Source organism: Meriones unguiculatus, chromosome 18 (assembly GCF_030254825.1).
Source record: "Meriones unguiculatus strain TT.TT164.6M chromosome 18, Bangor_MerUng_6.1, whole genome shotgun sequence".
In the NCBI taxonomy this organism is placed as follows: domain Eukaryota; kingdom Metazoa; phylum Chordata; class Mammalia; order Rodentia; family Muridae; genus Meriones; species Meriones unguiculatus.
This window is the reverse complement of record NC_083365.1, coordinates 21,059,296-21,080,607: the sequence shown is the minus strand read 5'-3', so window position 1 is coordinate 21,080,607 and position 21,312 is coordinate 21,059,296. Positions and strand designations below refer to the sequence as shown.

General features: G+C 40.0%; 1 protein-coding gene and 1 long non-coding RNA gene across 4 annotated transcripts in view; one reads left to right on the top strand and one right to left on the bottom strand.

Annotated features, from left to right (window-relative positions):
* Ttbk2 (tau tubulin kinase 2) overlaps positions 1-21,312 on the bottom strand; it is a 121,228-nt gene that overhangs the window by 8,319 nt on the left and 91,597 nt on the right. For both annotated transcript variants that reach the window (XM_021639386.2, XM_060372009.1), the window contains exons 11-15: positions 16,388-16,542; positions 13,438-13,654; positions 9,521-9,732; positions 7,608-8,196; positions 2,657-3,921 (exon numbers count right to left, since the gene is read on the bottom strand). In XM_021639386.2, the coding sequence (XP_021495061.1) occupies positions 2,657-3,921; positions 7,608-8,196; positions 9,521-9,732; positions 13,438-13,654; positions 16,388-16,542 (2,438 nt within the window). The remainder of the gene's footprint in view (positions 1-2,656; positions 3,922-7,607; positions 8,197-9,520; positions 9,733-13,437; positions 13,655-16,387; positions 16,543-21,312) is intronic.
* LOC132649055 (uncharacterized) overlaps positions 1-21,312 on the top strand; it is a 32,286-nt gene that overhangs the window by 9,556 nt on the left and 1,418 nt on the right. For both annotated transcript variants that reach the window (XR_009587481.1, XR_009587480.1), the window contains exon 2: positions 13,490-13,619. This is a non-coding gene — a long non-coding RNA (uncharacterized LOC132649055). The remainder of the gene's footprint in view (positions 1-13,489; positions 13,620-21,312) is intronic.

Below are 21,312 nucleotides of genomic sequence, written 5' to 3'. Positions count from 1 at the left end.
AAAATCTTATGCTAATATTAACAAAATGGTGGAGCTTTAATCTGACTGTGGTGTTTAGAGGTGCACCCTTTGGGAAGTGACTAGATGAGATGAGATCATTAGGTGGAGCCTCTGTGGTTAAATCCTGGTGGTTTTGTGAGCAATGGGCGGGAGACAGGCATATGTGGAGACACACAGTGCTCATGCTCTCCTGTGTTGTGACTAAGGGGACCGGGGACTTGCCATGGCCTTGTGCCATGCTACCTGGAATTCCAGTGAGCTTCTAATCCCATTTCCTTATAAACGATTATAGGAACAAGATGCTGACTAATATGTAAGGTTTTAAATAGAGGATGTATGTATTGTGGATTTTTTTCCTCCTCTCTCTAGAAAGCTGCAATGGAATAGTCTATAGAATGTAATTATTTTAGAAATCTGGGGCTGGAGAGATGGCTCGGTGGTTAAGAGCATTGGCTGCTCTTCCCGAGGATCCTGGTTCAATTCCCAGCACCCACATGGCAGCTCACAACTGTCTGGTCTGTAACTCAAATTCCAGTGGACCCGACTCTCTCACAGACATAAGTGTAGTGGTTGTGCACACACACAAATATTTTTAAAAAGCATATCTGAGCAGTGAGAAGCAGAAAGTGAGCTGTAAAGTAGGAAAACTGTAAAGTAAGACTCTAACTCACATATAAGATATTCAAGAAGAGGGCAAGGCGCCAGCAAGGCGGCCAATGGAGGCACCACACGAGTTGCAGAAGGACAAGAAAGTGGAGACTACCTGAATAACAGCTAGAGACTCCCCAAATTTAATGAACGACAAGACACAATATCCAGCAGAATGACCCCAAGGCAACCCAATCACACACCATCAAACCAAGACACACAAATTGTCAAGAGTCTTGAGAACAACCAGAAAAAAGCAACTTCTCATCAGAAGTTCTGGAGGTTAAAAGGCAATGGGTCGAGGGCTGAGATTTTAAAGCTCTACAAATCCATGTTGAGAAAGTGTCCTTCAAAATGAAGGATAAATGAAGGTAAGTACTATGAGGTAAAAGCTGAGCTAGGGGCTTGGCAGTATAGCTGAGAGGTAGAGTACATACTGAGCATGCATGAGGGTCTGGGTTCAGTACCACTTCTATTACCTCCAGACCTGCCATCTAGCAATGCTAGCTGAAGTTACTGCACACTGAAATGAGAGGACAGTAACTTGAAGCCATTCAGGGAAATAAAGATCTGAATAAAGAAAACATATAAATACATAGTCAGTTATAAAAGTGATTATTATTTTCACAACTATTTATAATTTTTTTCTGAATATTTAGCAGACTAATATATTTATAAAACATTCAGTTATTCAAGTTGAATGTGATTGCTGCACATCTGTAACTCCAGTGGGAGGATCAGGAGTTCAAGGACAGTTTGAGCTATATAAGTCCTGTTTCAAAAGCAAAACTAAATTATATGCTTCTGTTTTGGGACATAAAATGAATATGTAATCTTATGATTTGAACAAGTACAAGGACTGGGGAGGGAGACTTAGAGGGACACAGTGGCACGTCCCAGCTAAAAACTCAATTAGAATGTTGGAACTTCAGGACAGTCTGTATGTTTCATGTTGACCACAATGAAAACAGGCACAATTACATAATAGGAAAAAATAAAGGAATCTAAGGTTTCACCATACACACATAAAAAAATCAGCTACATAGAAAAGAAGACAAAGACACAATTAACATGAAACAAAATGCTTTAAGGTGGGGCCAGCTAGTCAACCTGATGGCTTGAGATCGATCCCTGAGACACATGAGGTGGAAGGAGGGAAATTCCTCCCCACTAAGCTGCCTCTCATGTCTGTCTGCAACGGCATGCTCAGATACACACACACAAATGCAAATAAATAGAAGTTGTAAGGGCTCTATAAAACCAACACCAAAATGGCACAAGTCCCCTTCTTGCCAACCACTTTTTAAAGGAAGGAAATACTGGTAGACACTAACAAGAATGACCCTAAAGATTTTCTGCTAAATAGGCCAGCTATAACAGAACAAATGCTATATGATTCTACTTTCATGAAATGTTTATAATAATCAAAACCATAAAGAAAACTGATAAGTGTTCCTGGGGGCTGGAAATGGAAGTTTATGTTTTAGCTGGTAGTTTCAGTTTTATATGAGGAAAGCAGCTCTAAAGTAGATAGTGATGATAGCAAAATTCAGTTAATGCAACTGAAAGGGACACTTAAAATGAGTAACATGGTAAATTTTATGTTAGCTTTTTGTTGTGGTATCGTTCGGGGAGGAGGTGTTCCCAAGACAAAGTTTCTCTATGTAGCCCTGGGTCTCCTGGACTCACTCTGTAGACCAGGATGGCTTAGAACTCACAGAGATCCACCTGCCTCTGCCTCTCAAGTGCTGGGATTAAGGGTATGCGCTACCATGCCTGGCTCTTAAGTTTTATTTTGCCACAGTGAAAACCAAATGCACTAACCTCAATCTGTAGTGTACCCTAAGGCCTGTGAAAGGGACTGAAGAAAGCAAGCTCAAAAGAAAAAACTGCTACACTGCTGCCATGGAGTAAAGTACACTCGAAGACGCCGTTACACACACACACACACACACACACACACACACACACACACACACACACACACGAGGAAAGCATGAAGAATTACCTGGCTTCTACCCCAGGCCTGATGGGTGGCTTTCCTGGCGGTGGCCGAGGTAAGAACTGAGGTGGAGCTGAGCTGTTCACCTGATCTGCACTGACCCAGGATACCGGCCTTGGAATCTTGCTCTTTCTAGAGTGGGAGATGATGGGTGACAGAAAGCTGTCTTCAGCTGACCTACTCAGGTGGGAATCTACAGCCAGTCTTGAAAAGGGAGTGAAGACTTCGTCCTCAGGAAAGGGAACAGCAGCTAGTTTCTCCTCTCTCAGCATATCAGAGGCACTTGGGAGGTCCCCCAGGAAAGACTGTAACTGCCTTCTTTCTGCCAGAAGTTTGACTAGCTCTGGCTGATAGGCTTTCTTCTGTAGAAGCTTTTCTTTTGCAGAGACTGCAGAGGATGGTTCAAAAGTTGAGTCTATTTCTTGTGCTAAAACAGGGATGCGGCTGTGCCTGGTTACAAAGGATGAGCGAAACATGTCCTTTCGGGTGGGAGGACCATGCTCGTTCTGTGAGATACAATGATACAGCTCTCCATTTCTAGGGATAACTTTCTCTCTCTTACCCTCTTGGTGCAAAAAAGTAGAGAGGTCTCCCTGATGCCCTGGCAAGTCTTCACACTTAATGTCTTCATCCTTAAATAGCTTATTTTTTTGCATTGCTGCCACCTGGCCTATCTGCCCTTCAGGATGTGGGTCAATGACTTGTGGAGAAATTTCTGAAGTTCCAACTGCCAAAAGCTTCATTATCTCATGGTTTTTTTCCTGATTTGGCACCACACTAAAATTCTGTATCTTTGACACATCAAGAGGTTCTGTGGTAGTTGAGTGATCCCTATCTGCACTTACTAAATCTCCTGGGAGAGAAATTTCAACACAATGCTGTCCTTTGCTTAACTTTTCATCTTCATTTTCTGAGCCCAGAAGATTGCTTTTCTCTTCTGTTTCCCCAGGGAGATTTTCAAATTCTTTCACAACTAATCTATTATGGTCAGGAAGGTCTTTTAGTCCCAAGTCTTGAGATGTGTCACCATCTCTCATATTGGGTGACATGTCATGACCAATGTGATCTATCTGAAGTCCTAAATCTATTCTGCTTCCTCCACTAGGAAGCTCACCCTCTGTTACAACCAAGCCCGAGAAGTTTTCCCTTGGAGAGTAAAGTTCCACAGTGGGCTCCAAGGGCTGAAGATCTTTTTTCTCTGGTTGTGGGCCATAGTGAAAACTTCCTGAAGTTGACTGTGTTGATGCCACAGAAGGTCTAGGAATTGTAATCTGGAGAAGCAAAGAGAAAAATGTAAAAAAAAAAAAAAAAAAAAGAAAAAAAGAAAAAAAAATCCAGTTATGTGGTGTATCAATGCATAATTTGAGATATAATACATCAGATTTCAACTTATAAAAATGTAAACCAGGTTTTCCCAACTCATACTAAATGAGCAACTGTGAATAAAAATGAAGGACATCCAAGCTCTCCTCAAAGGTGCTACATGGAACAAACAATTCCCCTGGAGGTTCTTTCTGCTAGTTCCTGAAAAACATGTTCTAGGCCCCAGAGACTGATTTCAAAAGGCTGCATGGTCCAGACTCCCCTACAAAGGTGGCCTATGATGAGTAAATTCTATTATCATTACACTAAGGTCAGTTTTATTGTGAATACAATTCAGTATCTTTTTTTAAAAAAGGCATTTTGGAGAAATCAAATTAACTTAGATCACTTAATGAAGATCATTAAGTCCTAGGAAAACAACCAAACAATTCTAAATTCAAATCCAAACGAAACTAGAGTAGTTATGGGAGATTTGGTTTAGATTCATTCTCCATCTAAGTATATAAAAATTCTGGTATGGGTCCAGAGTCAGCTAAGGTGTTTGAGATCAATTTCACTGTGTGTCAGGAACATAATTAGGTTTGCAGACATGTAAACCCTGCCCTAAGACCAGTCTAGGCAGAAAATCACCTGAATGACTTGTGAAGTAACTCCCAAATAGGACAGGCATGGTGCTATATATCTGTAATCCCAGCACTTGAGTGGTTGAGGCTCAAGGAATTTGAGTTCCAGGTCAACCCAAGCTATGCTCTAAGATTCCATTAAAATTAAAATAAGGAGCTACAGTCCTAAGGATGCTTCCGGGGAATCCAAGACAGGTGACTTGGGTTCAGAACACCCATACATATAAAATAAATTTAAACCAAACCAAACCAGTAGAGACCAGGTGTGGGGCACAAAAAGCATGGATGTCTGGGGGTTCAAAGCCAGCCTGGTCTACACAGTGAGTTTCTCTGTAGCTAAGCTTGGCCTAGGACATGCAGCAAGGTTTCTTCCTTGGCTTCCTGAATATTGGGATTACAGGCATGAGCTAAAAATCCTAAGCAAAGGCTAGAGCTCAGGGGTTAAGAGCACTGCCTGCTTCTTCCAGAGGTCCGGAGTTCAATTCCCAGCAACCACATGGTGGCTCACAACCATCTATAATGAGATCTGGTGCCCTCTTCTGGCATGCAGGTATACATGCAGACAAAATACTATATAAATAATAAATAAATAAAAATCCTAAGCCAGACGGAACTCTATTTGTACTAGACTTCTAATTAGTCCTAGCTTACTCCTTTGGGCTAGTTTTCCCAATCCTACAAACAATTGTACAAAGCAGGCCTTGAGGGGCTGGGAAGGAAGATCAACTAACTAAACTCTGACTGGAGAAACAAAGTCATTTATTTATTGACAAGTTCTTACTAAGTGTTCATAAAGTGAAATTTTTATTGTTACCTTTATCTTTTATACCTGGCATCAAAACACATCAAGATGTGTTTTAACAAAAACTATTTCAATTTGTGGAACAATGCTGAGGCTAGTATGTTAGAAAGTAAGGCTAAGCCAGGCAGTGGCAGCCCATGCCTTTAATCCTAGCACACAGAAGGCAGAGGCAGGTGGATCTCTTGAGTCCGAGGGGAGCCTGATCTATGGAGTGAGTTCTAGGACAGTCAAGGCTACACAGAGAAACCCTGTCTTGAGAAACAAAACAAATAAAAACAAAAGAAAGACGGCTACTCAATGACTATGCAGGTGCCTGCCACCTCTTGAAACAAGTGTGCTTGTAGGTCCCTGAGGCTACACCACATTCCTTCCCTCCTGCTCACAAAGCTGCTGTGCACCTTCAACAGGGCAACTGTTCCCAATGAAATGCTGCAGGCTAGCAGTACTATTCCCCCAAAAGGCTTCTTTTCAGAAAATTTAGTCTCAACTGCCTTCAAACACTTCAAAATGAAGACTTCATTCTACACCAGCCTTAGAAAAGTAGAAGTTCTAAAACCCACAATTGAAATTCTGCATTTTACATAGTGGGCATCTTGCTATTAAGGGAAATGTAAAAAGAGAAATTTCTGGGTAGTGATTTTTTTTTTAAAGCCTTGGGCTTGTTACCAGTATATAAAGAACAAACTACATTAAACACAGGCCTTTCTTAGCAGATATGTAATGAAATTCTTCAGAATGATAAAAAGAAAAAAATTAGAATAATTTGTATACATAAACACATAAATAGGCAGATGCTATAGTCTATTGTTAAATTTGATACTAACAAAAAGCAAAGTTCACTTAATTTTTTTTTTTTTTTAATTTTTTGAGACAGCATCTCATTATGTAACTCTGGCTGTCTGTAGACCAGACTGACCTTGAACTCAGAGATCCACTTGCCACTGCCCTCACAAGTGCTGGGATCAGTGTGTACCAGTACCTCTGGTTTTTATTTTTTCCCTATTGCAGCCTCACTATAGAACTTAGTGGAAAGAATGTAGTTTATACATACCCATTTGCTAAACTTAAACCTCTAACTGTACAATCTTAACTGACCAACTAACCTACCTTCTTTTTTCTGCTTTTCTTTCCTTTGTTTATTCATTTACTTAGACACAAAATCTCCTTATGTAGCCCAGGTTGGCCTAGAGCTATGTATCCCACACCAGGCTTGAATTTACAGTGGTCCTCTTTATTTAGCTTCCTAAAGTCTGGGGTTATAGCTGTGGACCACCATCCCTAGCTAGCCTTTCTTTTTTAAAGTGTGTATGCGTGCATGTATGTGCATGTGTGTAAGAATGTGCTTATAGTGGCTGGAGAGATAGCCCAGCAGGTAAGAGCACCAGTTGTTCTCCCAGAGGTCCTGAGTTCAATTCTCAGCAACCATTCAATTCTCAGCAACCATATGGTGGCTCACAATCATCTGTAAGGGAATCTGATTCCCTCTTCTGGTGACATGAAAACAGAGCACTGACATGTAATAAATAAATAAATCTCAAAAAACAAAACAGAACACAGAAGAATGTGATTATGTATGTGGACAAACATGGCTCTCTCACTAAATCTGGAGCTCAGTGAACTGGTTGGACTGGCTGGCCAGCATGCTCCAGGAGTCTATCTGTGTTTGTCTCCCACCTCCTGGTGCTGAAATCACACATGTACTGCCATGCCTGGGCTTTATGTGGGTGCTGAGTATCTGAACCCAGATCCGTATGTATGCATAGCAAGAAATTTAATGATTGAGTCATCTCCCTTGTCTTTCTTTATTTTTTGTTTTTGGTTTATTTTTGTTGTTGTTTTGAGACAAGGTCTCACTATATAGCCCTGGCTGTCCTGGAACTTATTATGTAAAATAAGTTAAACTTAAACTCAGAGATCCACCTACCTCTACCTCCTAAGAACTGTGTAAGCATGTTCGGCCTAGGCTTTTCTTTTCTTTCTGTTTTGTTTTTTGTTTTTGTTTTTTGAGACAGAGTTTCTCTGTGTAGCCCTGGTTGTCCTATCCTGAAACTCACTGTGTAGATCAGGCTGGCCTCAAACTTATGGAAATCTACTTGCCTCTATCTCCCAAGTGCTGGTATTAAAGACATATGCCACCATGCCCGGCTCAGGCTTTTCTCAATGGCACCTTGAACACGTAACACAGACAGTGACATATGCAGCTTCTTACCGCAGTCAGGGGCCCTTCTGCTTGTGCCTCCATTGGACTTGTGGGAGTCACTGCGATGAACTGGCTTGCAGCTCCGGCCTGGAGGTCTAGCCGATCTGTGTAGAGTTCTGAAGCAGCAGTAGCAGGGCACTCAGCAGAAAGTGCTAAGACCGCCCCTGAGCTTTCCTTCTTCAGGTGGTGGTTGTCGGGCCAAGGACCTACTTGGAGCTTTTCATCTTGAGGTGGCCCCTCAAGGACCTGGAGCACTTCCGGCTCCTCGTCTGAAGGGCTTCCAGTTGTTTTATGGCCTAATGCCTCATTTGTCCTAAAATCCTGAAGGTCTTGCTCCTTGTCCACAATCACCCATTCTTTGGAATCAACCTCTTGTTTGCAAGAGCTTAAGTTAACAGCTATAAATCCATTGCTGCCGCCACCATCTGCCTGCTCTGGGGTGTTGGCAGAGGCAGGCTTGGAGGCATCAGGAAGGTATTCTTCATCGTAGTGCCAGATGTGGTCAGTGCGGGGCACAACAGGAACACAAGGCTTATGAGGCAGAGCAGGGAGAACAGATTCCTTTCCTGCACTGGAATCTTTCTGCATTTTTTCCATGCTTAAGAAAATGGAAAGAAGTTACTCAATTGTCCTTAGAGACATTTGTTATATATATTGACAAACTCTGAATATGGAACTACCATTCTTACAAAAGTGTGATGGGTGCATATGCAAAAGCAGGAAGAATTTCACAGGGTTGATAATGTTCTCTACTTGCAATTCTGCTCTACCCCCAACACTATCCACTTTTAAAGTCTCTCTTGTTAGTCTAACTCCTTGCCAAACTTTTTATTCTTATTGCTCTCTTAAATATTTTCTCATCTTAACTGTAATTCAAAATTGGTTAAATCATAGTTCAAGTCTAGTCCATCCTTTTGATCATAGGTGAATATATAATAATAGATGACCTTAAATTTCTGATCCTCCTAACTCTACCTTCCTAAAACTGGGATTACAGACATGTACTACCACACACACTTCTATGTGGTTCTGGCACTCTGCCAACTGAATTATAAACCCAGCCCGAATCTCCATAGCCTCTCTCAACCTAACATTTCATTGCCAACAGTCCCAGAGTTGGGACTACCGTGTACACTACCACATACAACTATCTCTGAATTCTCTTATAATTGGTAAATGGACCTCAAATCTTCTTACATTTTCATTGCTATCTTGTTAACAAAATTTGTTATAGGGAGAATGCACCTAAAGGATCAAAAGCAGCACTTTTTTATATATATGTATGTGTAAAGTATACATCTAAAGTTTAGCTTTCCTTCTTACCTGGGAGATGTGAGTACCATAGGGCACGATGATAAACTTACTAATATGTCCTTTTCTACTGCATCTTTTCTGTGTGTTCCTCTCATTCCTGCCTAATGCTGCCTTTATTGTGCCCTTTGTATCCAACAGTGTTGCCTCAAGAGTTCACTTTCTGACAAAGTCACTGCATGTATGTTCATTTTCTTACTATATCTGGTTTTAGGAAGTTAGCAACTCTCAAAGACAAAGACTTTGGTATAATTTGTAATGATATTAGACAGTCACATTTAGAAGGAGGATAAAGACAGTCAGTGCTGGCACACATTTGATCCCAGCACTTGGGAGGCAGAGGCAATCGGATCTCTGTGAGTTTGAGGCCAGCCTAGTGTACAAAGCAAGTCCCGGACAGCCAGGGCAACCCTCTCTTGAAAAACAAAAACAAAACAAAAAGAAAGAAAAAAAAAAACCAAATGAACAAATGGAAACTTAATGGAGTCAGTGTTATAGAAACACAAGAATATCTTATTTGAAAGAATTTACACAATAGATATAAAATATAATAATAATCGTAACATGAAAGCTTTCAGAAGAAAGAGAAAGGAAAAACATACATTACATACCAGGTCTCAAGGAACTTGTCAGTGTCTGGCTTTGGCTCCAGTGTCAGACGCTTTTCCAGCTCAAAGCTGTGAATGGAACGTAGCTTCCTCACTAGCGGAACATCCCTGTCTGGCTGAGTAATCTCTGATCGCACACGAATAGGTGAACCAAGGCTTGGAGCATTGAGAATACCATTTATTTGACCATGGCTATTTTCTTCTTCAGTAGCAGCCTAAGGAAAAAAAAAATACAAAACAGAATCAAGAAAAATATTCCAATAATTATACATGGGAGAAATAACTGGTCTTTGAAATAATAACAAATGATTATATTTGTTTTCAGAAAATTAAAATTTTAACTTTAAGAATTATACTTATATACATAAATATAATTGCTTATTTACTTACTGTATATACATGCATATGTGCCCTAACCACACGTGAATATGGAGGTCAGAGGATAACGTGTGGGAGTTGACTCTCCTTACATGTGGGCTGCCAGGCTAGGTAGGAAGCACTTTTACCTCCTGACTCACCTCACCAGCACAGAAAACTAAGGTATTTTGACTCTGGGGCTGGAGAAATGGCTCAGCAGTTAAGAACATCTACCTGTAGAGGACTAGAGTTTGAGTCCCTGCACCACATCAGGTGACTCAACAACCACCTGTAACTCCAACTCCTATGGATTTGAAGCCTCTGGCCTCCACAGGTACCTGCACATACATATGTTATGTATAACTAAAAATAAGTAAAAGTATTTAGAGAGTAATGGTTTCACTTTATTAAATTTCTGTTTATCAAGCTTTTATACTAGGTTTATACTCAGTTTTAATATTAATTTATTTATTTAAAACAATTTTTGGTACAGGAATAGTCTAAAAATGCTTAAACTTTCACTTCTTACATTATTTCTACTTAGATGCTTGCAGAACCCTACTATACTTAAACTAAATAAAGGATGTTATCTCTGACACATACAGACATCACAAGAGTTAGAAGAGACTGCCAACATTCTCATACCCCTTTCTAATTTCCTTCCATAAAAACAAACAACAAAACCAATACCTTGAGCTAGAACAAGAAGCTTCCAGCAGCTGCTAGGGCAGAGCAGAAGTCTGGGCATGGAGTAATACAAAGGGAGTTAACCCAGGCTTCACAGAGTCTGTCTTAAACCAACCAACCAATCCAAACAATCAAAGCTCTCGGTCTGGAGAGAGCGCTCAGCAGTTACAAGCACTCAACTGCTCATTCAGGACATGGACTCAGTTCCCAGCACCCACATGGCGGCTCACATCAGTCTCTACCTCCAGTTCCAGGGGCTCTGACATGCTCTTCTAACCTCTGTGAGCACCAGGCAAACAGACAAAACACATACACACATAAAATAAAGAATTGAAAGAGAAAAAACAAAAAACAAACAAACAAAAAACAATTAAAATCCAGTTTGTTCTGGTGCCTTAAGGACTGCCAGAGTTGACCGTACAAAAATCAGATACCAAGGGCCTGAGGTATGGTTCCATAGCATTGTGCTTAGTGTGACTGGGTCCCGAGTTCTGTCTCCAGCAGCACACACACAATATTGGACCCCTACTTTTTACAATACATTCCTGGTTGCTCTGAATGTAGACAACACTTACTCAATAGTCAGATCACACTGCTGCATTAATGCTTTTACAACTGACTGAAAGTATGTCCGGAAGGGTAGAATCTGAGCCTCTCTATTCTCATGCTGAAGTTCACATACTGAACTCCTAATTCCAAACAAAGAAAATGGAGTATTTGGGAGATGACAAGGTCACTGAGGCAGAGTCCTCTAAGATTGGTGTCCTTTTAGAGGGTCCTAAAGAGACCCCCAAATCTGCCTTGATATTTGACTTTTGAGAAGCCAGGACTATAAGAAATCAAGTTCTGTTGTTTGCAAAGTACCTATTTCATGATATTTTTATTATTAGAAGCCCAAACACACTAAGAATATACTGTTAAGGATTCTTTTCTTCTTTAAAAAGATAACGTTTCACTTAAATAAAAGAGTATTTTTATTTCTAATTGCATGCCTGTGTGCGTGTGTGTAAGTATATGCACACGGAGTATGGCTGCTCTCAAGAGTCCAAAGGCATCAGCTCTCCTAGGGCTGGGTTAAAGGCTGGAAGCCAATAGACATGATGTACTGTGAACTGAGCTCAGGTCCTTTGCAACAGCAGTACAAGCTCTTAACTGCTGAGCCAACTCTCCAGACCCTCCTTAAATTAAGATAATCTTTTAGATAGCATATAAAGAACTGGCTCTGATATTTTCATACGTATATATCATTATGCTTTGTTCTCATTTTTATCCCCATGCAACCCTCCCCTCTCAAAGTTTTACTTACATAATTTAATAAACGTACAAAGATAGGACAAACTCCTCAAAATTACCACAGATGATTTTGAGAAGATATAGTCTCACTCATAAAAGTGTGACTAGCCAACTTTCTACCAACCACAAAACCATTTGTTGTTGTTGAGACTGGGTCTCACTATGTAGCCGTAGCTGGCCTCAAACTCACAGAGATCTGCTTGCCTCCCTACCTCCCAACTTCTAGGATTAAAGGTGTGCCACAAATCTAGCCCAACTAAACTTTCTAAAAAACATTTCAACAGCACATGACAGCAACTGCTACTGTGGTGAAGGCCTTTTCAATATTATCTTTCACAAAAGGAAAAGAACAAATAAACAATGAGACCAAAGAAAAGTCTGGGGATTATCTGCCTAAGAGAGTTAAAAGTCCACGAATTTTTCTTCCCATACTCACAAGTGTACCTGTTTACAATTCTAATGAAGAAAGTCTTCTCTTTTATTTATCATCCACTTATCAGTTCATGATCAAGTGTGATCTTTGATCTCTCGCTCCCTGGCATCTCCACCTTATTAGAGACAGTTCACCAAGGCCATGTGCAGAGCTCCACTGATCAGAGTCAAGAAAGGGAACAGGGCTCTACAGATGCTTCTTTTCTGTTTATTTTTCCATCCTTCCTCCTTTCTTCTGTTCTTTTATGGTGGTGATAGGGATGGAACCTAGGGCTTCATACATGCTAGGCAAGTGATCTACAATCAAGTCAACACTCCTACTCCTATATCTTTTCCACAAAAACACACCAAATATTAATGCTTGGTACCTAAGCCTGAGCATTTTGGACCACATTAGCAAAAATATCACAATTTCATATTTAAAGTAATTCTCAAGGGGGCTGGAGAAGTGGTTCAGTGGAGAGGTAGCAGAGAAGATCATTGCCAGAGGACTGGATTTGGCTCCAGGCACTCATGGGGGACTCACAACCATCCGTAACTCCAGTTCCTGGGGACCTGATACCTTCTTCCAACCTCCAGAGATCCCAGATACACACTGGTGCAAATATGTACATACTTGGAGGCAAAGGTTCTATACTTAAAAAAAAGCTAAACAAATTTTAAAATAATTAGCAATACTTTGTTCTACCTTACACTCAAAACTAAGAATAATAAACTAGTGGGATTATTTAGTGGATAAAGTTTCTTTTTTTTTTTAATTAAATAAAATATAATGACATCATTTGCCCCCTTCCCTTCCTCCCTGCAAATCTCCCCATGAACCCTTTGCTCTCTCAACTCTAAAATTCATGGCATCTATTGTCATTACATATATATGTATGTACCTTCCTAAATACCTAAACCAATCTGCTTGGTCCATGATGTTATATGCATGTTCAGGGCTGAGCATCTACTACTGGATAACCAGTTTGGGAGGTCTTCCTTGGTGCAACTATGGAGTGCTGAGTGAGACTGGGATGACCAGGGTTTAATCTGCAAAACTTAAGATGATAGGAAGAAACATGCACACACACACGCACACACTAAACTGTGTAGCAGTCAAAGTAGTAAGTACATAGAAAGATATCACTTTCTATTCAAGAAATACATACTTTACAAATTCCAAGCTTTATCTTGTTCTTGTTGATATCCATCTCTTCCCAGACATCCTTTTCCTGTGGGCGAGGGTGCCCCAGAGATCCAGGCAATTTATCTGGTGATACACCAACAGGGATGCCATTCTCCCCATCACTAAGCTGTTCATCTGGAAACACTTCATCTGTATTTTCTCGAAGTAAGTCTCCTGGGATGGGGGTGGCATTTGCAATTCTGAAAAGTAAGGGGGGGGACCAGAAAACTTAAAAAAAATATATATAATCAAAAGTTACCATGAGACTATACTACATTTTGTCTCTAAATTTAAGTGATCAGTCTATATATAATTAAGAGTTAAACAAGAACTAAAAGTCTTTGAATATTAATTTTATGTCACTTCTACAAAATGAACATTTTTTTTAAATTGTGAGAAGTCAGAATTTTCAACATTGTTGGGCATGCTTGTACATACCTTTTATTCCAGGGCTCAGGAGGGAGAGGCAGGTGGATCTGAGTTCAAGGCCAGCCTGGTCTACAGAGTGAGTTACAGGACAATCAGGGTTACACAGAGAAACCCTGTCTTGATAAACAAAGCAGAACACCTACAAAAACACAAAAGTGAAAACCAAAACCAGCTGGCAAAAGATCAATAAAAGACAAAGAAATACCCTAAGTGAAACAAAGCAATGTGCACTGCTTTTTCACTACAAAGTTTACTAAGAAGGCCCCATGCAACAAAAAAGGAGAAAAAACTAGAGTTTTCCATCTGGGGAAAGCAGAAATTCTGAAATTACAAAATTCTTAAAGTTCTACATGAGAATTATACAAAATATGAATAGGTGTTTTTCTATCCATTTCTTTTTTCCTTTATTTCAAGAGAGGGTCTTACTTTGATCCCACATTAAGATTGAGTAACAGATCCCCCCAAATCCTGGGATTATGGGAGCATGCCATCATGATTAGCTATATATATTTCTTTTGAATGAATTCTAGGTCCTATTTACATAGTTGTCATCACTCAGCTTACTGGTCCATGACAGGCTTTTAGGTTTTAGTCATCACTTCCTAACACAAACCTGAGTCATGTGGATGAGAGCCTATGCTAACTCTATGCTCCATAAATACTAGTGTTTTAAAAAATATTTCTAGTTGAACACAATATTTAGCAAACAAAGAAACTTGTAACAAGTAACCTAGACTAGCTAAACATAGGAGAACAATCTTCAGTGGACTCTGCTGACATATGCCATTACTGTGAGCAAAAAAATAGATAACCTTGCCAGCCAGGCACAGTGGTTCACACCTTTAATCCCTGTGCTTGGGAGGCAGATGGAGGTGGATCTTTGTAAGTTCAAGGCAAGTCTGGTCTACAACACACCAAGTTCTAAACCTGCCAGAGCTACATAATGAGACCTTGTCTCCCAATAAAACTACCCCTACAAAACAAACAAACAAACAAACAAACAAACAGAGGAAACCTTCTCAAGCAACCACTCTAAAGGTAATGTGTGTACCATGGCACACATTTTCTAAGAATGCTTCATTTTCTTCTGTGGGCACCAGTGATTTCTCAAGACTTGTTCTGATTTCATGCCCTTTGCTACTACTTCTGCCTAAGCTGCTCAATTTTTTTTTTAAGATTTATTTATTATGTATACAATGTTCTGTCTGCATGTACACCTGCACTCCAGAAGAGGGCACCAGATCTCATAGATGGCTGTGAGCCACCATGTGGTTGCTGGGAATTGAACTCAGGTCCTCTGGAAGAGCAGTCAGTGCTCTTAACCTCTGAGCCATTTCTCCAGCCCCTAAGCTGCTCAATTTTAAGTGATCTCTTTGTATATTAACAATTTAAAAATTGATTCTTCCCTGACCCCAGTTCTCACAAGAAAACCTCACAGTCTGGTAAAGCAACCCCTGTAATTCAGACACAAGAAACATGAAAAAGGTAGTCTGGCCTGAAACACTCCAAATAGGAAAATTATTAAAGATCAGAAATAAAGTGAGCCCTGAAAGATTTTTCAGATATGATTCAAGGAAAGTTTACCTGGATGGTTAGTTTACTGATCATAACTTTCTTCAGATTTTGAAGATTCCTCAACGTTCCAAATACTTTTCCCTTATGCCCATCACTCTCCTTCTCTGTAACTTTTCCACTTCCTATTTCCTTTTTCTACTCCTCAGGAATAAACCACACTTGTGCCCAGCTTTCCTCATCTGTTACACCATATCACATACTACTGGGAATTCACCATCTTCTCTATACTATATAGGCTCTCATCCACATGACTCAGGTTTCTTTGTATTTATTCCTTGTATTTTTATTCCTTCCATATTATCTTTCCCCTCTCCTAGACTCTTTTAATCTAGAGTTTGCCAAAAGGAGACAAACAGTTCCTCACCAAGAAAATTATGGCATGTTCAGGATTATGAACACTAAAGGGAAGGGTTGGAATGGGCTCAGTTGGCACAGCACTTGGCCAGCCCTGTATTCATGCCTAACACCTTTGAAAAGAAAGGGAAGAAAGGAAAGATGAAAAGAAAAAGAAGTAAGTAGAGGCTTTAGAGATGGCTCACAGCACTTGCTGATCTTGCTGAGTGAGCCTTGAACTCACAGAGATGCGACTGCCTCTGCCTCCCGAGTGCTGGAATTAAAGGTGTGGGCCGCGGCCACCACCACCCAGCCTCCCATATATTCTTTAGAAATACAAAAATGTTCCCTCTATTTTGAAGAAAACCTACTGTCCCTCTGACAACTCACATTGGCTCTAAGCTCCCATATCATAAAAGGAACTACTAGTATTTTCTGAATTAAGTAATTCCAAAATCATAAGAAAAAAGATTAACTCAAGAAAATGTTCTAGGCTTTCCCACATGTTAGCACTTAACAACTTGAAGGACTCAGGATGGACTAAAGGAAGTTCTTAGTCAGAGAAGGCGCCATACCCTGAACTGTGTAGGACGTACCCAATAGCAGCGGGGGTCAGGCGGGTATGCAGCTGAGGGGTGGCAGTGGTGGTGGTCGTTAGGGAGCCATCAGTTCCACTCTTCTCCCAGTCAAAAGGGTCACTCTCAATTACTCCAAAGGCCTCGATGCTATTGTCAAACACGGATGTAAGAAGCTAAACCACAAAGAAAAAAAACTAGAGTGAGCCAACAATAATATAGGTACATATGTTCTTCTACAACAGAAAGCACACCAGTTCCTTAAAAAGGATTTATAAGATTTCAAAATCCATGGTTCAAAAAAGAAAACAAATTGAGATTATGTGGATGATCGTAAGAAATTAATGTTAATTAATTAATGTTAATTTTAGTACTAGTGTGTAGTATGAAATATTTTATTTATAGAAGATATATAATGCAGCCTTTTATTTATAGTCTACTCTCAGATAGTTTGGTGAAAGAAAGTATGTAACATGTGAAAAAAAATATATATCCATATATATTCAGCTGAACCACTTATCTGGCTATTTATTTGTAAAGAGGACATTTTTATAAGGCTCAGCCTAAATAAGTAACCAGTGGTAAGAGCTGGGATGTCCAAGACAGGGGCATAAAGTAATTCCTTCTTTTTGTGTGTGTGTGTGTGTGTGTGTGCACACACATGTGCATTTTTAACATTTGTTTTATGTCTATAAGTGCTCCTCTGCGTGCACACCTGTCCACCAGGAGCGGGCATGAGATCTCAGTGTAGATGGTTGTGAGCCACCATGTGATTGCTGGGATTATCCTTGGGACTTCAGGTAGGGCAGACAGTGCTCTTAACTGCTGAGCCATTTGTCTATCCTGCATGTGCACGTTTTTAAAAACTTCTTTGATGAGCCTGGTGGTGGTGACACACACCTTTTATCTGCACTGGGGAGGCAGAGGTAGGTGGATCTCTGTTAGTTCAAGGCCATCCTGGTCTACAGAGTTCCAGTATAGCCAGAGGTATACAAAGAAACCCTATTTCAACAAACTAAAACAAACAAACAAACAAACAAAAAACATCCTTTATGTGTATGTATGTATGTGTTTATATACACAAATAGTCACATCCTTTTAGTTTGATTTCTTTCATATACAATTTCATTTTTACATATACTTGCCCATATGCACCATTTCTTTTTCTTTTTTTTTTTAAAGATTTTTTTATTATTTATACAGTGTTCTGCCTGCATGCCCGAAGAGGGCACCAGATCTCATTATAAATTGTTGTGAGCCACCATGTGGGTGCTGGGAATTGAACTCAGGACCTCTGGAAGAGCAGCCAGTGCTCTTAACCTCTGAGCCATCACTCCAGCCCCATATGCACCATTTTCAATTCCATGAGTATAGCTTTATTCTCCAATCATTTTTTTTTTTAATTCTGCTAGTATCCTTGCCCTCTGGGATCCATTTTTACAGTTCTTGCTCTAGACCTGAAACCAGCATTTCTCATTGGAGTATTTTGCCCACATATTTGGGGTTTAAAAAGATGACTCTGGCTAGTAAGTAGACAACAAATGCCATAAACAGGGATAATAATAAAAGGTGCTAAGAACCAGTTAGGACCAGTTAGGAGGCTACTTGTCAGTTAAGCCAGCATAGTTACAATGGACATGATGTGACTTGAATATGATTTGAAAAAGAGCCAAAAGACCCTCTTCACGCAGCTGACAAAGTGTGTGAAAGCAAGGACAGAATAAAGGCTAAGTTAAATTTCTGTCCTAAGCTACCAGATAAACTACAGTGCAATGGAAAATGGTGTTTCTGTACCTGGGATATTCTGCAGAGAGGGCTGGTAAATCATTAGCATATAAATACTAATATTTATAGTTACTGGGCCAGTTAAGTTTCACTTAGAGACCTCATCAAGGAGGTCTGAAGACAGAGACCTAGGGACTAGAATGTCTGCTAGAGAAGACTGTACAAAGGAAACCAAGGTTGGAAGTGGCCAGTGAAGCCCAAACACCAGAACACAGTGTCCTAAAAAACAACCCAAGGAAGTGTGCTTCAACAAAGAGCATCAAATGCTGTCACACAAGCCTATCGTTCTGAGTATTTAACTGATTTTTCTTTTCGTCTACTGTAACCGCCAAAAGCCAGCACATATCTGATCTTATTCATCACTGCATCTTCAGGAACGAAAACAATGCCTTAAAAATAAGTTACTTTAAAAATATTTCAAGAATACTTATTAGCAAATATATTTACTGAAAGATTTAGACAACTTTAATTTTCACTTAATTACACAAAGGAAAATGATATGGAAAACAGAAGAATTGGAAAAGGCATGATTATCAGATCTTGGAAATTATTTTGGTGCTAATTTGTTTATGTAGGTACTGTGTTACATAGTTGTTTATGTAGGTACTGTGTTACATAGTTACAGAAAACAAGGAGGGCTAGGCCCACAGCTCAGTTGTATAGTACTTCTCTCACATATATGAGGGCCCTGAATCTGATCCTAGAGACCATGCTGCAGAAGGGAGAAAAAATAAAAAGGAAGGAGGCAGGAGGAAAGAGCTGGGGGGAGGAAGAGAAATCCAAGGAGGAAAGGAAGGGAACTGGCACCTAAGATTTTCTTATATTTTTGGTTGTGAGCCTCACCTTCAATGGCTGAGCCATCTCTCCAGCCCATCTAGGATTTTCTATATCAAGATTGTCATGAATTCTTTCAAAACTTTTATTACTATTATTATTACTAGTGTGTTTGTGGATGTGTGTGAGCACGTGCCATGATGAGCACGTGGTATAAGCCACCACATTCAGTGTAAAGCAGCTCATTTTTGTTAAATGGGGATATACAACAAAATCAATTTAAAGGCACATTATTCAAGATGCAGGAAGGAACAATAAAAAATGAGATTGAGTGATCTGAATTTTTCTATTTCTTCTCTAATTTCAAAATGTTTATGTATTTTTCAAATTTAAGTAAAATGTTTTTGTTTTGTTTTATTGAGACAGGGTTTCTCTGTGTAACAGTCCTGGCTATCCTAGAAATCACTTTGTAGACCAGGCTGGCCTCGAACTTATAGCTATCAGCCTGCTTTTGCCTCCAGAGTGCTAGAATTAAAGGTGTGAGTTACCACTGCCTGGCTTTAAAATATATTTTCTAAAGTAACTTGGTTCACTACCTAACCACATGCAGCCCCACAAAGATGTCTGATGCTTGTTTCCAGCAGTCTTCAGACAAGAATCAATGGATTAATATTCCTCTTGTCCTCAGCACAAAATCCAATCAATAACAGTGTCATTTATTGTCATGACATTTGAAAGAGAATGGAAACAGGAACTACTGTAGTGTGATATACTGAATTTCACTGAGGATCTTGATTTCTGTATTCTAATTGAATAAATTCAAACTAATGGATCAATAAAGCACTCACCCCAGAGAGAACAAAGCAATATTTGCTTGGCTAACCCAAAGATCATTCAATGAAAAAAAATTGCCTCATTTTAGTGATACATAAGTAAATGAAACAGGTAAAAAAAAATGCATGTTTTTGTTTGTTTGTTTTGTTTTTTGCACTTCGGGGTATTTCAACCATATGGGAACAAACCCAAAAGTTGTATTGCACCCATCTTCTGGAGAACATCTAGCAAGGTAAAGGACAATGAAAGAAAACATACAGAGCATCAGCTGTTTTCAAGGTTTCTGTTTTTTTTTTTTGTTTGTTTGTTTTTGTTTTCTGAACTCTGGACTGGCTGGTTCAACTCAGCTGTTCTGGCTCAAACTCCTCTCCCAGCTGACTTATTCAATCTGGCTTCTCTCAGCCCCTGACTTGCTCTGTTTGGCCTCAAACTAACTCAAGCAATCCACTCTAATCTCCCGGTTTATTCTCATTCTCTGGTTCATTCAGTCTTCACCTGAGTTCTCTCTCCCTCTGCAACCTGTCTCCCTATTACTGTCCCAGTAAAACTGTCTTCTCTTTCCTTTGTATTACCTCTTAAGTAGCTTCCCTTCACTTTCCCTTCTTGTGAGAACTGGGAATATCCTATTCTGTCAAGTCTTTCTTTGAGTTGTCACTTTTTCGGCCACTCAATTGGACATCAAACTTAGGGACTTCTTCCTACAAACTAACTTTACCTTCATTGTTTGGGATTAAAAGCGTGTACCACCATGCCTGGACTTAAGCTTTCCTTTACCTGAAACTTGCTCTATACCAAATTGATCTTAAACTTAGATCTGTTTGCCTACGTCTCCTGGATTAAAGGCACCTTTGCATCCTACCCAGATCACACAGACCTCAAAGGTCTCTGGATGTGATCTCTTGACAGAGCAGCCACGTTCTGAACTAACATTCCTCTACAAGCATGAGATCCCCTGGAACTGGAGATACAGACATGACTCACCAACATGCTGAAGCACAGCCCTAACCATTGGGCCAGCATATAGCTTGGATGCGGCTGTCATCATAAGGCACAGCACATAGCTTGAGTGTGGCTTTCTTTTATTAAGGTGGTGTTCCTTAACACCACCTCTACACCAAACAGCTGGCATTTTAACCAGACCAGCAATGTTTGCTCATAAAAGCTCTTAGCTGGGCTTGCTGACTGCTGATGCTCCTTTACAAAAGAATATACAGTATAATTCTGGAAAGTACCTAGCCACTTCCTCCCAGCTAGTTGTATGTAAACTTGTCCTAACAACAGGTAGCCTCCAAGGGAAGAGCTAGAATATACAGGGTGAGGAAGACTAGGGAGAAGGGGTAAGCCACCATCCATACAGAGTGAAGACTTTCTTTCCAGGAGAGTGGCTGTCAGGCCACACACACACACACACACACACACACACACACACACTCCTGTACCTCCTCACTTCTGTGCTATAAGCAAGCCTAATAAAATAAATGTACTGGTCTCTCAGGGTGAACTCAGGTGAAATTTAACTCTGGTTTGTCAATGACATTGCTTAGTCTTCTCCC